At 36.9% G+C, this 20194-nt stretch overlaps 2 protein-coding genes across 2 annotated transcripts in view; one reads left to right on the forward strand and one right to left on the reverse strand.

Annotated features, from left to right (window-relative positions):
- LOC122075380 (growth-regulating factor 1-like) overlaps window positions 1–611 on the reverse strand; it is a 3837-nt gene extending 3226 nt beyond the window's left edge. The window contains exon 1 of the mRNA XM_042640367.1: window positions 1–611. This exon is cut by the window's left edge and continues 117 nt beyond it. Coding sequence (XP_042496301.1) covers window positions 1–286 — 286 coding nt within the window. The 5' untranslated portion in view covers window positions 287–611.
- Window positions 612–15947: 15336 nt separating this feature from the next.
- Window positions 15948–19764, forward strand: LOC122076605 (thioredoxin-like protein AAED1, chloroplastic). The gene is made up of 7 exons (XM_042642000.1): window positions 15948–16570; window positions 17214–17260; window positions 17389–17503; window positions 18344–18388; window positions 18482–18541; window positions 18630–18725; window positions 19463–19764. The coding sequence occupies exons 1-7, from the start codon at window positions 16244–16246 to the stop codon at window positions 19580–19582; spliced, it is 810 nt and encodes a 269-aa protein (XP_042497934.1). The 5' UTR covers window positions 15948–16243; the 3' UTR covers window positions 19583–19764.
- The last annotated feature ends 430 nt before the right edge of the window (window positions 19765–20194 follow it).

The following is a 20194-nucleotide window of genomic DNA, read 5'->3' on the forward strand; positions in this document are numbered from 1 at the left end:
TGGACGAAGAGAAACTCAACATCTGAGGTTGGTGGTGACTGTCAGGGAACAAGGAATTAGATCTCAGCAGCGTAGGAGTCCTCTGGTGATGCAGCATTGGTTTCGAGGCCGATAAATCATCTGTTCTGGTCATTTTCAAGCTTCTCCAATCATCTTCCACAGGCCCAGATCTCTCTTGCTTGAGGAACCCAGATCCATACCCCTTTTGCCTGGTTTCTGAAATGAGAGGATTAAAACCATTTTCAGAGTCCACAAAGTCATTCAAACCCACCATCCCGAAATCCATCCCACCAAATCCACTAATCTACAGAACCACACAACTGGGAAGACTAGATATATGTTCATGAGATGCAGGAACACAAGGCAGCTCATGGGTGGGAACAACGGACGGAGGGACTGGAGAGAGGCGCATTTTAAGGGTGGGTGCGTACGTAGTGGGTAATAGCTAAGCAGAGCTGAAACCGAAAACCAGAACGGCTTTGTTTGTTTCTGTGGGACGAAGTTTGAGTGTTTTAGAAAGCGAAGACTGGGAGAAGAGAGATACAGACAGAGAGGGTGGGGTGGAGGCCTGGAGGACGACCAGACCCTTAGGTGGAGTAATGCAACAAACCAAGGATCAGACGAAGTACTAAATAGTCATATCTATATCTCGGACATACCATACATTACCAAAAGAGAACATGGACGGGGTTTGGGGCCTTTGGGGTTGAGAATCTTCTCTTAATATCTTTTAGATTAAATTTATTTATTTATTTATATGATAAAATGGAAAATTTTGAGGAAGAAGGATTTTGTCTTTTGGGGATGAGGAAATGAATCACCCTCATGATAAAACCAGATGGATGATACCAAGTTGGGTGGATCTTCTGGGGCCAATGAAAGCGCAATTACCGAATTCTCCTTATTTTAAATTAATTCTTTGGGAGTAGGTTCCTCCAAAGATAGTGTGACCAGCGTCAACATGGGGCCATTGGAGTATGTATGAAAGTATTAATAAATATGAGATTTTCGTCTTCATGAAAGGTAAGACCGTCATTTCACCCCTTTATGTCTGATAGTAAGAGTCATGTTGTGTTTCAAACTTCTTCTTTCCTAATTAATTTTTTGAAAAAATTTTCATTACTCCCTGATATTTGCTCTCCTTTTTTTTTTTTGAAAAAATTTTCATTTCTATGAAAAAATAGGAGCAAAATCAACTGATCCAAATTGATACGGAACGATCCGAATCCCAATGTTTAAATCCCTGCTGGGGAGGGCATTGATGTCATTTTAAATTAAGATATTCTCTACCAAAACCTTCACGGCTTCTCTACCAATCCCTGCTCTTGTGTGGGTCTCGTTGGTCTTGGACTTTTGCATTGCAAAATCCGCTTAGATCTCTCTCTCTCTCTCTCTCTCTCTCTCTCTCTCTCTCTCTCTTATCCTGTTAAATTAATCTCTCTTATCCGTCTAAATGAATGAGCGAATGAATGGTGTGTTGCATGTATAAAGATGCATCCCCACGTGCGCCACACCATGTCATGCCTTAGACCCAAACCTATTGCAAAGGGTCAACCCTAACTGTAGCAGGTTACAAGCACCCTCCAACAGTGTAACGCCCCCTCCCCCGCCAATGAGCCTATGAGACTATGGTCCAACTTCCTTCGCCGATTCTGGTTTCTGCCTGGAGTTACGTTACATTACCTTACCGAGTAAAAGTTGTAAAGCAATTCCTTACTTTCTCTCCCCTCTTTTTCTCTCTCTCTACCTCATTGAGTGGGGAGTGCGGGACTGTGATTTCTACACATACGCGAGGATCAATAGAAACATATGAAGAAGTATTTATAAATGAATTATTTTTCTTTTTGTTAGGGTGGGCCATCATATCAGTGTTTGGGTGCAAGGACCACATTCTCACAAAAAATATTTTCATTATAATTAAATTATATATTTAAAAATATTTTTCCTATAAATAATTTCTTTCTCCCTCTCTCTCTCTCTTTCTCTCTCTCTCTCTCTGTGATCAAGTGTCCTTGTAGGTTGCAGTCCCTGATGAATACATTCATTAATCATGAGGAAGTACCTTTTGGTGTTGGAAAAAAATTATCTACAATTCCGATCTCGTACAATTCTGTGCAATACCACCTTCAGACGGTGACACGTGTATTGATACCAATACAATGGTCCAGATCTGATTTAAATACCTTTTCACTGATTTAATGTTTTATTAGTTGTACCAGATCTGGACCATTGTATTGGTATCAATACACGTGTCACTGCCTGAAGATGGTATTGTACGGAATTGTATGAGATTGGAATTGCAGACGATTTCAACCATTTGGTGTTGGGGTGGCTACGAGTGCAATGCAACAATAGAGCACTGGTGTCTGGTGAGGTTTTTGTTTGTTTATTTATTTTAGAGGGAAAAAAGTCTGCCGGTTCGGTTTAGAAAACGCCCCAATACAACTGAATGTGAAAAAACTCAGCTGCCCCTGCTATATATATTCACACCAGATGGGTATTCCTATGCTAGACCAATAAAGCTCTATTATATTATATTATATTTATTTATTTATTTATGAGAGAAATAATGCTATCTAATAATGTTACATATGTCCAAATACATGGGAAAGTGGATTCAAAGGCATAGACATCTTTTCACTGTTTGATTCTATTTTCCTTTATGAAACACCATCGGGTGGTATTTTTTTTCCTTTTATTTATTTTGATAAAAACGCTTGTACAACTTTCCTCCCCATCAGACGTGTGGCAGTAAACATCCGGTATCCCTCCCTCCCTCCCTGCCTTTTACGCTTGCCCTTCTCCCCCTCACACCCCCTTTCTCTGCTCGCCTTTCCTTTAGCTGGGATGCCATCTCCTAATGGCCTATGGCCTCAATAGAATATGACAAAAAAAAAAAATCAGAATTAATAATATGCATGGGCTTCCACTTCGTTCGGTCGAAATCTGTAGTATATGAGGTATTTTTGGGTATTGTGTTGTCTAGAATATGTTTTGTCTCTTATTGGCACATAGGATGATAATGATTTTTCGCCATTGCCTTTGATTTTTTTTTTTTTTTTGATAAACAATAATTCATTCAGATAGAAGACGTGAGTTACACAAGGTTACATTGTTTATCAAAACAAGAAACCAAGGAGTGGAATATGGCAAATATGTTGTACATGTCATCAACGAAGCCTTCCATGATAGGGGATGGGCAAAACCAATAACTTTTATAGAAATACAGTTGTAAACACAACTTTCAATAACAGGTGCAAATTCCTCTTCCACGATAGAGAGTGGTAGAGTCCAAATGGGCATAAGAGCGACGCATGCCAAACACAAAGTATCACAGTATGCATGCGACCCAACACAAGCCAGACACGAGAGTGTCATAGTATGCTTGCAGCCCAAAGCAAGACCAACTACCAAAGATGCCGGAGACAACGCCGCCGAGAAGAAACTCAATGGTTCGTACAACAACTCTGACGATTGCGACAAGAAGCAAACCATCATCTCCAAAGACAACACCATCCTCCCCCAAAACAACTCGATTCTCACAGCTTGCCACCCATGTCAAAACCAAAAATAAAAAAAACAAATACCATTGAGTCCTCCAACACAGCCCTTCTTGATGTCGGCTCCGGTGAAAACTCCGACATTGGTGGCCATTGAGATCCCAAGAATGAGATCTAAACGAGCATCCCAGGTGTCGAAGTTCTCGGCAAAAAGGGTCTCAAATTTGAACTTGTCAATCTAAACATAAGGAGCATACGGTGGTGCTTGCTTCAGCGGCCATGGGTAGGGGACTATAGCAACAACGAAAGTGATGAATGCCCTCTTCTTCACTAGGAAGAAGACAATACCCACGTCGAAGCACACCACCATATTTAGTTGCTGCTTCAGCTGAGATGGGGAAGGCGAGACAATAGGCGGTTTGAACTGCACAAAAGGCATAAAGGAGACATCGAGGAGGTTGAAGGCGAGAAGATCTCTGCCTGCAAGGGGGTTTGAGATGCATCATCATCTTCGTCGTCATCATCGGTGGCATCGTCACCATCACCAATAGGACCTCCACTCATGGTAAAACCTCACACAAAGGTGAAGAAAAACTTAACACACGAAGGCGGAGAAAATAGCACACACAACGGCCCAAAATAAACACACACAACGGCGGAAATCCCAGCTTAACACGAACAGCGGCGGAACAAAGGTTTGGGGTTTGGGGTGGCGGTATTCTGCTACAGAAAACCCTAACCCACAGTGATTTTTTACAACTCTCTCTCTCTCTCTCTCTCTCTCTCTCTCTCTTAGATAAAGTGATTTTGATTCATGCTAAAGACGCGTCACTACCTTTGATTACATGTATGTAGTTTTACTTTTTGCGATGAACGTTCAAATTATAATATAAGATGGTCATTTATATATTTTCACTTTTTTTTTTTCTTTTATCAAAGAGAAGAGAACTAATCATTAAAGATTAGAGTTTAATACATCACTTAGAGAGTTTCCATAGTTCTTAGTGCTATTAGAAGCTTTACAAGCCATATTAATCATAAAGTTTTAACTGAGTGACTACTCACCTCTATGTAAGAAAACATAATAGATGTAGAAAATTCATATTTCTTAAAAAAGTGAAAAAGTGTTTAGAGGCCTTGCTCCTTTGATTGGTTGTGAAATAAGATTAAGTAATTCATGATCTGACGACCTAACTACATTTATATTTCACCCCTTGATAATCGCCATCTTCAGAGCTTCCAGTAGTCCTTCTGCTTCCACAGCTTTTCCCTAATCAATTTAGTTAGAATTTGTGCATATGAGCCTAAACTGACCATGTGATAAAATTCCCACATATTATTTTCAACAATAAATGTTGTTTTACTTTTTGGTCGGTTGTTCATTTTTTATATTTATTAACTCTTAATAGTCGATCATATCTATTTCGATTTCTTATTGATTTCCAAAAGCCCAAATCCGAAACTACCTGATAAGGTTTCAGTTTTAGTCTGATCCAATATTCTGATCGGTTTGAATTAGATTTTGACACTTGGTAATCAATACCATTAATATTCTTTTCTACGATACCGCCTTTGCTCGTAGGAGTATTCCAACTCTGTCCACTTGGCTAGTTTATCCAAATGAATTTTTAAATAAATTGTAGGATTTTTTGTTGGATCAATGTCCATCAAACTTGGAATGTTTAATTAATATTAATTTCATTTGGTTAGCATATCATTAACAAGTCGTGGTTATCTTTAGGTTTTGACCTAAAACATACTCGATTAGAGACATGACTAGACATCGAGTTCATATGGTCGTTACATCACGTATTCTTCGGAGTGATGATTCCAAGATCTAGGTACGAGGATGCACATATAATGTGCGTGGTATTGCATCACATAAGAATATTACATGTGTCACTAGTAGTTGATAGGAAATAGGATTCTTGTTTAAGGAATTCAATTGATCCCTTTGTTGGTGTATAATGTATTGTATTCCGTCGCAGTTTAAATCTAGGGAGTACTGGTGTAGCACCTAGACAGGCAGGACGGTGGTTCAGCTAGCCGATTAGCGGGCTGTGACGGTTGCAAGGGGGGCAGGAGGCCCCCCTGCATAGCAGGGGGTGTAGGGGGTTGCGCCCTCCACTCAAATTTTTTATTTGAGGGCAATTGGAGTTTAATCCGGATTAGGATTTTTTTTCGCTATATATTTGTAGCGAGAGTTTTTTTCTCTGTAATGCAAGCAATACAGAGAGGTGTGAGGAAGAGTGCTGTAACTCTATTCTCCATTGATAGTGAAGCAGGATCTCATCTCACCGGGGACGTAGGCAACCTTGCCGAATCTCGTAAAATCTGTGTGCATTGTTTGTTTTGTTTTTCCATTATCTTTTGCATCGTTTTAGGGTTGAGTTTCTACACCCTTAAATTGAGATATCTTTGTTGCTGCATTAACGCATCATGGGGTTTTAGCGACCAATGGTTGATGTCTGTTTCTGACTATATATGAGAGTATTGGAATCATGGTGCTTGATCATGAAAATAAAAAAATCATTCATCACAAAATTCACTATTTTACTGTAGATTATCAAGGAGATAGAATATTTGTATATGATTTGACTAAATTCCTGATCGTGTAACGATATTTGTAAAGTGTTTATAACATTTTTTTAAAATCTAATATTATTTAATTAAAATTTTAACAAAATATTTTCATCCAATTATCAACACAAAATCTATGTATTGACATCTTAGATGGACAAGTATTTGATAGTAATCAAATTGCAAGCCCTTTAGTCCATCATGCAATATTGTTTTAGTGGAAAGACTAATATGCAATTACTTTGATTAAGTTACGATTTTTTTTTTTTCTTTGTATAGATGATAGTTACAAAGATGATAGTGCCAAAACTTATTTATTAACTTTTATATAATATTATCAACGAGATTAATTAATATCGTGCAATGTGTAGGTTAGTTAAGATATCCAATTGGATTCTATTTCTTCCCACTTTGTAATAAGTATTGATACTTGTTAATGACAGGGACACCAGTCAGTGAAACTGCACCATATATATATGCCTGGGCGCACATTCGAAGAGATTCCCAACTGCTGGATGTGTGCTGAAGAATCTAAATCGTTGGGGTAATGGTCGAAAGACTCGAAACTATAGGAAACGAATTCGAAGCCTAATTGCTTATTTGAAGCTGTGACCGGGCCTGAATGCCTAATCCTTAAGGGTTGATTGGGGATAGTACGACCGAGGAAGAGGACTTCTAAAGGTTCATGAAAAGTTGTGTTTTTATTTTTTCCTTTACTTCTCTGCGAGGTTTGAGGTTTGAGGTTTCTTTTTTCTTGCTGATATTACAGGTTAGAGACAATAATAATAGTGAAATGGAATCAAAACTCCAGACTCGATCTGCATGATGATGATGTTCCATACCAGATTATTACCCTTCTATTGTTTTAGAAACTTTATGCATTTAAAATCTAATTTTTATGGGTAGCTCTTTGTATGGGAAGAAGCATCGCTTCCTCTAATTACCAGTTGAAAGTACAACGCAGTCCACAATATATTGGTTTGACACCCAAAGCTTTCTTACTTTAGTGGTAAATTGGTACTTGACACTGCAACACTTGGACTGAAGGCCTGAGGGCCTTGGTTTTGATACCTCTAAACTGCTAGCTTCGCTTCTCTCAGTGAAGAAACTTACAAATTGAACTTGCAGCCTAAACACCCGTATGCAGAGAATAGATCAACCAACTTCACCTCCCTCTCACTCTGTGAATTGGTGTGTAATGGAGAGAGAAATGATGGAATTTTGATTGCTATCTAGGTTGCAAGAACTTTTTTACTACCTAGCTCGCTGTCCAAAAGGATAAATGAATTATTCCATTTCTTTGACTCCAACATGAGTAGACCTGGATTCAGGTTATCGGATTACCCAGGTTGAAGAACTTTCATACAATAAGACAATGCATGCATGTCAATAATGGGAGAAATGATTGAATTTTGTTATTGATCGAGAGATAAATCATTAAATTTCAGTCTAAAATTTGAAATGTAATCTTTATTTATTGTATTAACCCCAGTGCCCCACACCAGAACCAAACAAGGATCCACTAGGGACTTGCAAAGGGGTCTACAAGGCCACACTTGTTATAATACTACCATACTATTACTATTTCAAGAAGAGGAGAGGGTAATAAGGGCGACCACTTAAACGCACGCTAGATAGATCCCATCTAACTAATCATCTACCACTTGCATCCCAAATATCTAATTTGTTCATACCATTTATTAGGTATCCCATGATCAATTGTACTAGTAATTTCAATTTTTACATGGCGGAATTAAGTATCCATACCAAAGATACCCTTGGTTTGAGAGAGAGAAGTCAATGAGATATTTTTTTGGCAAATTCAATGGGAGTAGTAACCCTGGGACCAAGGAGAGAACACAAAACAAATCTGCTGACAAAGGTACACTCCAAAGTGCAAACTATGAATGAACACTAAAAAGATAAGAAAAAAAAAAAACCTATAATGAATGATTCTGGTTCCACATATAAATTAAGCCATGAAGATATAATAAATACTCCAAATGTAGGGTATTTGACTTAAAAAAGAAAAAAAGTGGCTTGAATGCCCCTGATCTATGTATTAGGAATTTCGGACTCACACTTTCAAATGGCTCTCGTTAATCGAGACTGTTCTAAGGGCCAATGCTACAACCATCCGTTTTAATTTTTATTAAATTGTTCTCAGATTAAATACAAATTTATTCATTCTATCGATCTGAGCTCAAAATTGTCGAATTAATCACATAGTGGAACTTGGCCATATCATTTTGCTCTTAAAGGATAGGGTATTCCTAGTTAAAGAGTATGCTAATGAATTGTACTTCTTAGGCATAGACTGAAAGTTACATCCCAAGACATTGGGGCCCGATGGGATACCAGCCAATAATATAGGGGCAAGCGAAATTACGATAGAAACTAACATGGTTTTGTGATGGTCTGACAATGGCTGGGTTTTGGGAAAGAGTTCATGAATATAGAAGGTGTTTACTTTAATTTGTTGATCTCTTTGCGGAAGGTCCTCTTCTTATCCTTGGAGAATTTCTTCTATTGTTTTTGATTATTTTTAGTTGATTCCTTTGTTGGATGAGGATTTTTTCATACATTGTTTCAGGAATCCAATTTTGTAGCTGACTCTTTTACTTATGAGGTTGCTAAGTCTCAGTCTTCTCTTATCCTTGGAGAATTGCTTCTATTGGCTATTGTTGTTCTCTGACTATATTGAGATATCGTTCCATCATTAATAAAGTATTTGTATAAAATAAAAAAGAAAACAAAAAGAAGAAAAAACAATAATTTTTTGATTATTTTCATCATATGTTGCTCATAATATTGTAATGATAGGTGTTTAATTCCACGGAATAAATGGTTTCTCCATCCAACGACTCAATTAAACTCAAATCAACAAACTCTATTTCTTTTTTTTTTTTGGTAGAATATCAACAAACTCTATTTAAAACTGTACTTGGTACAAGGCAAGTTGTGTATGCTATTTTTCACCCCTTCTCATAAAGTCATTTTAGGCATACTTCGACTCATTTTAACTCTTTTAGTCTGAATCAAATAACTGATTTTACTAGAGCAATATTCCAATGGTGAAAGTCATTTTAATGCGATACTTAATGTAATTTTTTTATGTGAAATGATTATATTTTGACCTTCATTAAAAAAAAAATCCATCATACTAAAAGGGTAAAAAATGAGGTTACAAATATTTGACACCTTACGAGGTGGATGAGGAGGTGTAAATAAGAAAATCCCTTTTATCAAATAGTTAAATATTTTCCATTATTAACATGGGTCCATGGCATCCAAGTCATATCAAAATGTGAACATCGCATAATGACATTAATAAGAGGGAATAAAAAAAGGTAGGGAGGAGGGAAAACGCAAAGTTTCCATGGGAAAATTTAAGTTAGATCCCATGTATTTATGTTATTTGCTTTTGTTGTTGTTGTTTTTTCTTTTCCTTTTTTTTTATTATTATTATTATTATTATTATTATTATTATTATTATTATTATTATTATTATTATTATTATTAATAACATAAGAAAATAAATGGCATCATTGTCTATACACTATGTCCATTGGTTTTATACTTTTTTCACCTTCTTCCATTGCCATGTGACATTTTAGGTGGTACCAAGCTTTGTTGTTTGCCCATCCAGGGCTTTTGTTAGTGGTTGCATTTTTCCCTAAGGAGAGTGCTTTAGGTGTTTGGTTAGCGGATCAAGTCCTATTGAAGGCATTTATGTCACAAAATTATTAGTAATTTTCCTGCTTTTCAAGAAGGTTGTGGCCCTCTTAGGCCCCCATTTTGACTCCTCCATGGGTTTTCTTACTTGACTCCTATATGAATCTCTTATATAACTAATAGTGGTATCCACCAAAAAAATTATTATCCTATTTGGATGTATGATAAAGAACCAATTAGGGTCAATCTTCACATCTAAAATTATGATAGAAAAATTGTAATAAATCTTGGTTTTTCTAAATTTTCAACAACAAACTCATTCTTTTTTTTGGTAGACAGGAGGGATATCCGACTTTAGGCAGACTAAATCCCCCCTAGGGTCATACATGACCCCTGCGCCACATACTAATCGGGAGCTTTTGGGCCCTGGTGAACCTTAGGTGGGTGGCCCCAAAGAATTATGCAGCAACGAAGTTTTGATCACGAGACCTCGCTTCCTGAGGTGGAGTCTCATGTCCCCTCCAAGCCAGCTGCGATAACCCCTTTGGGTTAACAAACTCAGTTTTAAACATTCGATGTCGTGGATGATCAAGTAGGAGAGCAATGTAGAGTCCAGATTCTCTATTCACATGGGGTCCTCCCCATATGTTAATTGTTAAGTGTAGCATCTCTTTTCTTCTGTAAATATCCTTATACTATGTTTGGTAGCCAAGAGAAGTAAATAAAAGAAAAAAAAATCTAGAAAATAAAAGAAATGAAATGGTGAGAAAATAAAAAGAGTATGTATGTTTGGTAACTAAGAGAAGAAAAGAAAAAAAAAATAAAAAAATTCAAAAAAATTTGAATTTTAGAAGAAAGATAGACACATGGGAAATCTTTGTGTAATCATTCATTTTTTGTCTTATTATGTTTTCAAATTCTCTTATGTTTTCTTGTGTTTTATGCAAAAAAAAAAAATTGGGGTAAACAAAAGAAAACTTCACAATTCCCAAGAGAAATTTTGAATTTCAAATACTAAATCTTTTCTTGGGTGAAAAACATATAAAGTGCAAAGAAAATTTCTCAAGTCAAGAAAATAATATAAATTTTTGTACTTTTTTTTTGTCCTTTTCTTTTCTTTTCTTTTCTTATCTTAGCTGCCAAACACAGCCTTAATGACGACATGAAGAAGAGGCATACAAGGGACCTTGGTACATACTTGATCCGGAGCTCCGTTCTTCGGGAACAGAGCCGTGGTTGTCACGTGAGGACTTGCCTTTGCTGACTCGGAAGGTCACATGCTCGCTTGGGTTCGTTGGTTTGACATTTCTCTCTCTCTCTCTCCAACTTTGAGAAGAGAAGAGAAGCGCGTTGGTTTCCAATATTACAAGTGCGTGGCATACTTTTGCATAGGGAAGTGCATGGATCCATCCATCCATGGTCCATACACATATTATAATAATAATAATTATAGTTGGGTGGCAATACTTAACACACATTTATTATTAAATTAAATTAAATAATGGTTGGATCGATCTGGTTTTGGTTGAGCTAGCTAGGTCAGTGGTCGCAAATGCCTTTCTTGTATAGGGATCATTGACTGCAGGTGCAAGAGTTTCTCATCTTCTTCTTCTTCACGTCATTGAATAATTAAAGAACTCACTCCCTGCCTAGAGGAGGTTCGCTAGGTCCATTAAAATAAACAAACATAATTCTTAATTTTTCTCGGGTTTAACAAGAACCAGTGCAACTACCAACAGGTCGGTCCATCAGTAAAATCCCCAAGGCATGTCTTATCCCTTTTTCTTGGAAACTAAAGCCTCTCTCTCCCTCTCTCTAGAGATAGAAAGAAATAAAGAAACTGCCTTAAAGTGTTAGGTATCCCAGTATCCTAGGCTTTATTAATAACTAGTTATCTGCTGTTCACCTTCACTGTTCCTTATAATATGTGGGTATGTCTTCTCTTAGTTTGACGACTCCTTGTCTCATCGGCGTTGGGACTTTATAGTTATCATTAAGATATTCAAAGCTTGAGACATGATTAAGATATTGAAATCTTGACACAGTCATTTTCCCTTTCGTCCTTTTATTTTTTCGTTAGTCTATTTTGTAGTAGTTGGATATTGAACCTTAATTAATCTCCATTAATTCTACGGACTACTTCTAATCCTCTTAACTGTGCTTAAATTAATCTATAGTAGTTGAATTTTAATTGGTGTCCTCCCACACTCATAATATACCATTTGGGTTGCCCTTCCGCTGTAAAGCCCTTGGAGATTTTCTGAACCAAGTTGCACAGTTCCATCCCATTTAAAGTTTAAGGAGAGCTTTTGTGAATGCACCAACACGTTGGATGGGGTGAAGGGTCATGTAGTGTACATTATCATGTTCATCCAACGATATGATTTGGCGCATGACCATGCATTATCTACCCCAATTACGGTGGGCGGCTCATACAACATTTTGCCTTAAAACTTTAAAATGCATTGAAAAATTATAGTTGAAGTAGTTATTGAGCTCCTTTGCTATCTAAAAAAAGAAAAAAGGATGCTTGAGTGTCGTACTCCTTTAGGTTGTGTTTGGTATGCATCTCAATAGATTTTAGGTATACAACGTATTCTGAAACCTGATTCAATAACACTATTCTACGTATAGTGAGGTTATTGGAAACTTAATTTTGGTTAGTTGAAAAAGATTGATTTCAAAACATCACACTAAACCGATTCAGAAAATATTAGAAAACAAGAATAAAACAATTATACAATGAATGAGATTTACGTAGTTCGTCAAGATTACTAATGTTTACCACGAGATAAGATCCTACTTTACTATCAATGAAAAATAGGATTACAGTGCTCATCCTCACACCTCTCTCAGAACATTTACAAGAAAAAAAAAAAATTTACTACAATTATATAATAAATTCTTATACAAAATTTTTACTAAAATACCCATATAGCCTTGAAGCCTTTGACTTCTTGATGGTCTTTCAAAATCAAACCATATTTACAATAAATGGAATTCAAGACATTTTATCCTAACATATTTTTGTCCAAAATCATAAGTTCATTACATGTGAATACATATTTCATCAAGAACTTAGAAAAAAAAAAAAGTTAGGAAAGAAAGATCAATCTTTTGCTCCATTATTATAAACTATCTTCTATTTTTCTCCTCCACATGACATGGATTCCCGAGGACCCCATGTGGCATGACACATGACCTATATATAGATTGACAGCGTTTCCAAGGCCTCCGCTGTTAGGTTATTAATCTAAACCTATCTAGAATGAACTTAGACTGTGAGGACGGGAATTAATTAAACCTTAATTTGTACCCAATTCCAACACACTAATGCTTGGTTATAACTTAGTATTTTAAGACACTTTCGTTAGTTGAAGTTTGTGCTCCACTCATGGCGTCAACAATCTCTCTAGCTAGTATTACGTTAAACGACCTAGTTTGAGATTAGAAAAGCAAGAGACCCTAAAAAAATTGTAAACAACAACTAGAAAAGCTATCTTAAATGATATTAATTAATAATTGTTTGCAAATCAAGACTACTTCTTTGATAATTGTATATATGGTGTTTATCTTTTCCTCCTTTTGGCGATGAGAAGAGGACAAAGACAAGTGGGGTTAGCAAGTGAGATGCATAAAGGCCATAGGGGTTGCTTGGTTGGATTGTTTTCTCGTTGAAGACCTAAAGGATGATTAATTCTTATAATCTATTAAATATTAAATTATAAACTAATCATCCCTAGGACCATTGCCCAATAGTCAGTAACTAACTTCTTATTCAATATTTCTTTTCTCAAAGGATGAGGGTTTTCTTCTCACCCGACAAAAAGGCTTTACTGAAAGTTTATATCACATGCAATTAATTAAGAAATAAATTAAAATTGAAGATTGATTAGTTTAATGATTAATGCGGGTTACTGCGCTACACATATCCATGAATTAATAATATGAGCTCGATTATCGAATATTCGCACGCAGAGTGCTATTGATTATTACACTATCAAATTAATTAATTCCTTCTAGTCTAACTTGAGCACCGAGTCTTAGCTGCAACTGCAACTCCCCCCCCCCCCTCTCTTCATGTGAAGGAGATCTGGGGATTGAGATCGATCTTTCCTGCTACTTAATACCTTATAACTACTGGTTTGGGGTTCTGTCAGATCGGATCTTACTATTGATTATTCCCAGAGGAAGAAGAGATGCAGCATTTCGCTTATGTTCACTAATAAGAAGAAATAAATATTAGGGATGATCATGATTAAGCAGTGTTTGAGGGCCGGGTGGGGGAGGGGTGTGAAGTGATGTGTTCAGATGGGCCAGGTTATGTCTTGAAAACCAAAGTGGAGATTGGGCTGCCTGGTTTCCGCCCATATATATCGACACAACCCAATTAAAGATTACCATACGTGTGACCCATACAATATTGTTTATTGGGTCGGTACCTTGATTTTTGGACCCTTTTCTCTTCTTCCTTATTTATGGATGATTGGCCAAAGGTTTCGTGGTCTGAATCCATTTGGAAAGTTTAATGGACCTTAGAGGCTTTATAATCAGGCCTAGTATAAAATAAATGTAGTTGCCCAGTTGGTATGAATATAGGCTGTACTAACCTTAAAACCCAATAGGGGAGTAGGAACATATCACACGGGAACCTTGGGCATTAAGGGTGGGGTTGGAAGTGATGGATTCAGAGAGGCCAGAGATTAATTAGGCCAGCCCAGTTTAAGCTTTTATTGGGCCTGGATGGGCCTGTTATGTCTTGAAAACCAAAGTTGAATTTGGGCTGGCTAAATTTGGTCCATGTATATAGGACCCAACCCAATAAAAGATTTCTATGGATGTCCAAAGGTGGGGGTGACAACTGATTTGTTCATGTGTTCATTAGGCCCATATAATCTGTGAGGTTAGCATTTCCATATATGAATAAGCCCATATCTAATGCACTAGTTGTTCAAGTTTATAATATCAGTGCCGTCCAGGCCCATCTTTATATGAAAGTTCTCTAATTAGCACTTAACCTTATGGTCCCCGAAGCATTTAGATTTTCAGAAAACATTTCAAAGCAGTATGTATATTCTCGAAGACCAGTATGTAGTAAATTCTACAATGGAAGTCATGGGGGTGTGAGATACATCTATGTATAAGTTGACGGTGAATATTTGATTTAAAGGGAATTGAATAGTAAAACATGATTCATATAGGCAAACCCATTTAGTTAAGATAAGGTGTAGCGGAGTTGATTTGCATTTTTGGAAGGAAAAAACTATGATATTAAATTGAAAATAAAAGAGATAAATAATATCTAATTACCTAATTATTATGATTAAAAAAATTTTTTTTTTCTAAAAAGGAGGTGTTTGTCCAATGGCAAGGTATGAATGTTGTGACATAGTGTTCAAGCGGTTGAAACAGTCTCTCGACAATCTCGGGGTAAGGTTGCATAGTTCTCATCCCCCATAACTCGCACATGCAGGTGCTTGTGCATCGGTTCTGTCCCTTTTATTATTTTTTCATAGAAACCTACCTTTTTTTGAGTGCCTCATAAACACGAATTCAAAAATGGGAAAAAGTTCTCTAGCCACTGGGAGGTTACTCTCTCTCTCCAAATGAAATAACTCTACTGCCCTCCTATCTATGAAACCGTTTCGCCACTCTTACGAAGGTTCTAAGAGCAACATGAGCAATTTAGATAATAGACTCTTTAATTCAACTGTGATTATTCTTTCTCTCATTCTTCTCATCTTTTTAACACAGGTTTTGAGAGCAAAATGAGAAATTTGACTCTTTAGTTCGACTTTTCTTCTATGTTAATCTCTCTTTCTTATTCTCTTTTTTACTTTTGATTGTTGCCTCCTATGGTTTAATCCATCCTTAGTGAGGGTGCAAGTCCAACTATGTCGGTTTTGAAATCCCATACCTAGCCCAAGGTTTATAGGGATCAGCCTAGGTTTGGCCCTACAGGGCTCAAGGCAATCTAGGCTTGGCCTGTTTATCATCTCAATATAATTTCATATAAAAAAAAAAAGTTTTAATTGATATATAACACACACACACTTAATTATATATGAATAAATACATTAAATCAATAGTGCAGATTAAATTTATACCAAAAGAAATGATGTACATTAAACGTAACTTATCTACTTTAAAAAAAAAAAAAACAACTTATCTTACATTTTTTCTTTCTTCCCAGCATTCTCAATCCTCTTTGATTATGTGGGTCTCCCATTGACGAAAATGATTATTGGCGAACCTTTTTCTGTTACCAATATGGATTGGAAGTTGGAGCGAACTATCGCGAATTTATCAATCAAACGCTGCAGGACATTGCTGGAGTTTCCACCTTCCACCGGCCTCACAAAATACTTGCCAATTTGCAGTGTTTGAACTTTGATCGTTCTGTGCTCTTCGGAATCTGGAAATTTGCCATTCATTTTCTCATCTACTCAATCCAATTAGAGCGTTCGGCTTCTGTGGGGTTTGACGCCATGTCTATCCTCCACCTTTCTGCAGAGACACTGTTACTTCGACAACCTCTAAGTCTCAGCCGCCCTCCCCCGTCCTACTCTTCAACCTCATACCTCTCTCTCTCTCCCTCTCCCTCTCCCTCGAAATTCCTTCTTCGGTCATCTACTTCTTCATCCATCACCACTCTCCATCCGGCAAAGTTGAGGTACGGCAGAAGACTTTCATTCGTCACAAGGGCTTCTTCATCTGATTTCAGCGAAAGCATCGGCGATATCCTTGGTGATGTTGGTATTTTCACTGCTACCGGTGAACCCGTCATGTTTAAGGATCTATGGGATCAGAAAGAGGTATCTATTTATTCTGAGCTGTATATGATTGCTTGTCTTGGTTTCTTCCCAACTTGGAATTCCAGTGGCAACTATTGGGGAAGAATATCGATTGTTCTCTACCCATCTGAAAGAAGGTGTGGTTGGAGACATGTATGTGACAGTTTATTTGGTTAATTAAACTTGTTTCGAGCCTAGAAAATAGATATGGTGCAAATTATGGGAATTACCTCCTTGGGAGTTCACGGATTTCCTTGTAACAGTTATACCCTGACTTGTAGTTGAGTTCCAATTCGCAGGTTCTTTTCCCTTATCTATTTGTAAAGTTATAGTGTTTTGTACTGAATTATTATAGTCTTATCATTTTTTTCAATTGCCAAGACATCCATCGGTCACAGACTACTGAGATACATCCTATTAAATCTTAGTGTCCATTCACATTTCATCTCTGTTGATTAAATTCGTAATTTTTTAGGAGAATTGAAAATTTATTATTTTGCGAAGTAATAGTTTAGCATACTAGCATTGAATTAATCCAAGAGAAAATGGCTTGCTCGTGGAGGAGTACCTAGTTTACATATTTGTCAGTTCTGATATATTGCAAAATATTGTATAGCTTGATATTTTCCTTCTTGTTCTCAGTATTTCCATTTCTCTTTCCTAGGGAATGGCTGTGGTTGCATTCTTGAGGCACTTTGGCTGTCCCTGCTGGTTAGTTGGAATTTTTTCCAATACTCTTTGCCACTCAAAAAGGAAATGAAACTTTACCCTTAAAGCACGATTTGCTTTTGTTTTGTATTTCATAATCTAAACTATGATCTTGCTCATTATCTTTGAAGCTGGGAACTTGCTTCCGTACTGAAAGAGTTCAGACCTCGATTTGATTTGGCTGGTGTAAAACTAATTGCTGTTGGCGTTGGAACTCCGAACAAAGCTCGTTTACTAGCCGAACGGGTACTAATTAAAAATCCTTCCATTTAATTCATGCATGGTAACTTATCCCCTCTTACAATGAAGCACATGGAAATTGTTATTGAAGGGGAAAAATCTTTACCAACCACACCACACTCCCCCCACCCCCCCCCCCCCCCAAAAAAAAAAAAAACAAAAACCAAACAACAAAAAGGGATAAATTTTTTTCTGATGAAGTTAGAGGGTTTTATTCTTCAGAGTCATGGCAATTTCATCATTGTTGTTTGTATATTTCCTTTATCTTGTCAGAAAACCTCTACATATTGATGATATGAATGGGAAAAGGTAGACTTTTTATTCCCAAATATTGAACATGTTGGAAGCTTGACGATAAGCCGACCCCATTTAGTTGGGAAAAGGCTAAGTTGTTGTTGTTGGAAGCTTGAAGATAGGTGTAATATGTTGCCTCTCCGCATCCAATCACTTGAGCAATTTATTGGTGGAGTACCAAACACAAGCAACAACCAAATAAGAAAGGTTCAGATTGGCCTGAGCTTAACTTATAGACATAGCAAAGACAGAATTTCTGTCTATGCTTGGAGAAATATTGAGTTTCAGTGACTGAATCTTTCTAACAAGTTCTTCCCAAGAAGGAAGGAAAACATATGTTCTTTTCCTATTTCTGAGTTTGAGAATCACCAGTGGCAGATTCAACCTCAGAAGATCTCTTGAACTGTGGTAATCAAGTTTATTAGTTTCTTCCACTTACCAGGTTTCTCCTTTTGGGTTTTATTCTGATAAACTGCCATAAATGATTGTGGTACACGAATGGGTTCTTTCTTGTCTTCCATATAAATTCATTCTGTATGATGTTTCTGGCAGCTACCATTTCCATTGGATTGCCTTTATGCTGATCCGGACCGGAAGGTAACAGATGTGTTATTGAGTTCGTTCTTAATTACCCTATGCCCATTATCTTAATTATCTAATGTGTGTTGTTACCAACTTCTTTCCTTATAGGCATATGATGTTTTGGGCTTATATTATGGTTTTGGCCGCACATTCTTCAACCCAGCCAGTGTAAATTTTCTTCCTGAAAACAACTAGTGGTTCAACATGGTGTAAAAGGAAATTTGCTTCTAAGTAGTGCATAACTGGAATTTAACAGGCTAAAGTGTTCTCAAGATATGAGTCACTACAGAAAGCTGTGAAGAATTATACAATTGAAGCCACACCAGATGATAGAAGTAGTGTCTTGCAACAGGTACTTTTCATTCTTTCTCCCCACTCCCCCTTTTTTGGCCATGTTGCATGAACTTTTGCTCTCTCCTGTAATTGGGAATGCTTTGGCAGCAATGGTTATTTTTACTCTTGTTGCTGTCTTTAAACAGGAAAAGTAGGATATTCTTTTTGTTATTTTTTTAACACAAACATATCCGAACAGAATCCTTTTTCAAAATTAGAACAGAAACATTCTTTGTATCTATCTGCATCAAATTTATCTTTAATCGATACACATGGTAAAATAGTATAATCTGACAATGGTGAGAACAAGTCCTTTTTTTTTTTTTTTGGGGGGGGGGGGGGGGGGAGAGAGAGGTGGGATCCAAATTCAATTGACCAATTTGGGCATTTCACAGTGACATTTTCATTAAAATTTCTAAAACTAAGCTGGTCCAAGTTTCTTCCCAAAAGTATGCTAAAGTTTGCCAAAATCGTTGAGATAGAGGGAAACATCTGCTGCAGTGCTCCCATTTAGTGACTTTGAAGGGGGAGAATGGGAGATACAGCAACTACTCCACCTTATGATTCATTCGTTAAATACTCTATTGCCCTCTTATATGCTTGTGTTGTTAAATGAACATGCAAAAAACAAGAAGGCAAGAAGTTTGTTAGGTTCCTCAAAAAGCAACATTTTTTTTCTGCTTTAAAAAGGGGGAAAATGTTATTCTCCTTTAAAAACCCCGAAAAAAACCTTTTATTTATTCTTCTGTTTATTAGGGAGGAATGCTTATCTTCAAAGGGAAGCAGTTGGTGTATGCAAGGAAAGATGAAGGGACAGGAGATCATGCCTCTTTGGATGATATCCTTGACATCTGCTGCAAAGCTCCGGTTGCATGAATCTTGGCTGTAATTAGTGTTCCCTCTTCCTGTTCATGGTTCCTATTGCATTATATTGACAACTGGTATGTAATAGCATCTGTCTGATCAGTTTTTCAACTAATTGTTACCTTGTTGACATCATATCTAATATAAGAATTAGTGTAGTATCTGACTCTTATGAAGCAAAGTTCTATCTGCCACACTGTCGGTGTTTATATCTAATATATAACAAAATGAATAGAGCTGACCAACAAGCCCACAAATTGATTCAAATTATTGGTTAGGATTGAATATGATTTGTTGTTGTTGTTGTTGTTGTTGTTTTTTTTTTTTTTTTGTTCATAGAATTTTTTTTGGGTGGGGGCGATGCTCCATGAAAATCTCCATATTGGTCTATTCAATCCTATCCTGACCTCAAGTCAGATACACAGGTAGCACCATATCCTGTATATTTTCTTTGTGGCTCTCTCGCTCCCCACCCTTTTTTTCCCAATCAAGCAATAACCTAGAATACAGCCCCACAAACATTACTTTGTTTCTGTCCACTCTAATCTTCTTACAGTAAGCACCATATCCTGTATATTTCTTAACCGTCTTCCTCTTCCTCCCTCCCCCTCCTCTTTCTACTTG

Source organism: Macadamia integrifolia, chromosome 4 (assembly GCF_013358625.1).
Source record: "Macadamia integrifolia cultivar HAES 741 chromosome 4, SCU_Mint_v3, whole genome shotgun sequence".
In the NCBI taxonomy this organism is placed as follows: domain Eukaryota; kingdom Viridiplantae; phylum Streptophyta; class Magnoliopsida; order Proteales; family Proteaceae; genus Macadamia; species Macadamia integrifolia.

Excerpts from the sequence above, each read along its gene's own strand:
- LOC122076605 (XM_042642000.1), top strand. The coding sequence starts at position 16,244 with ATGTCTATCCTCCACCTTTCTGCAGAGACACTGTTACTTCGACAACCT. Across the intron at positions 17,261-17,388 it reads CACTTTGGCTGTCCCTGCTG|CTGGGAACTTGCTTCCGTAC; the intron begins GTTAGTTGGAAT and ends TTATCTTTGAAG. Across the intron at positions 17,504-18,343 it reads CTCGTTTACTAGCCGAACGG|CTACCATTTCCATTGGATTG; the intron begins GTACTAATTAAA and ends TGTTTCTGGCAG.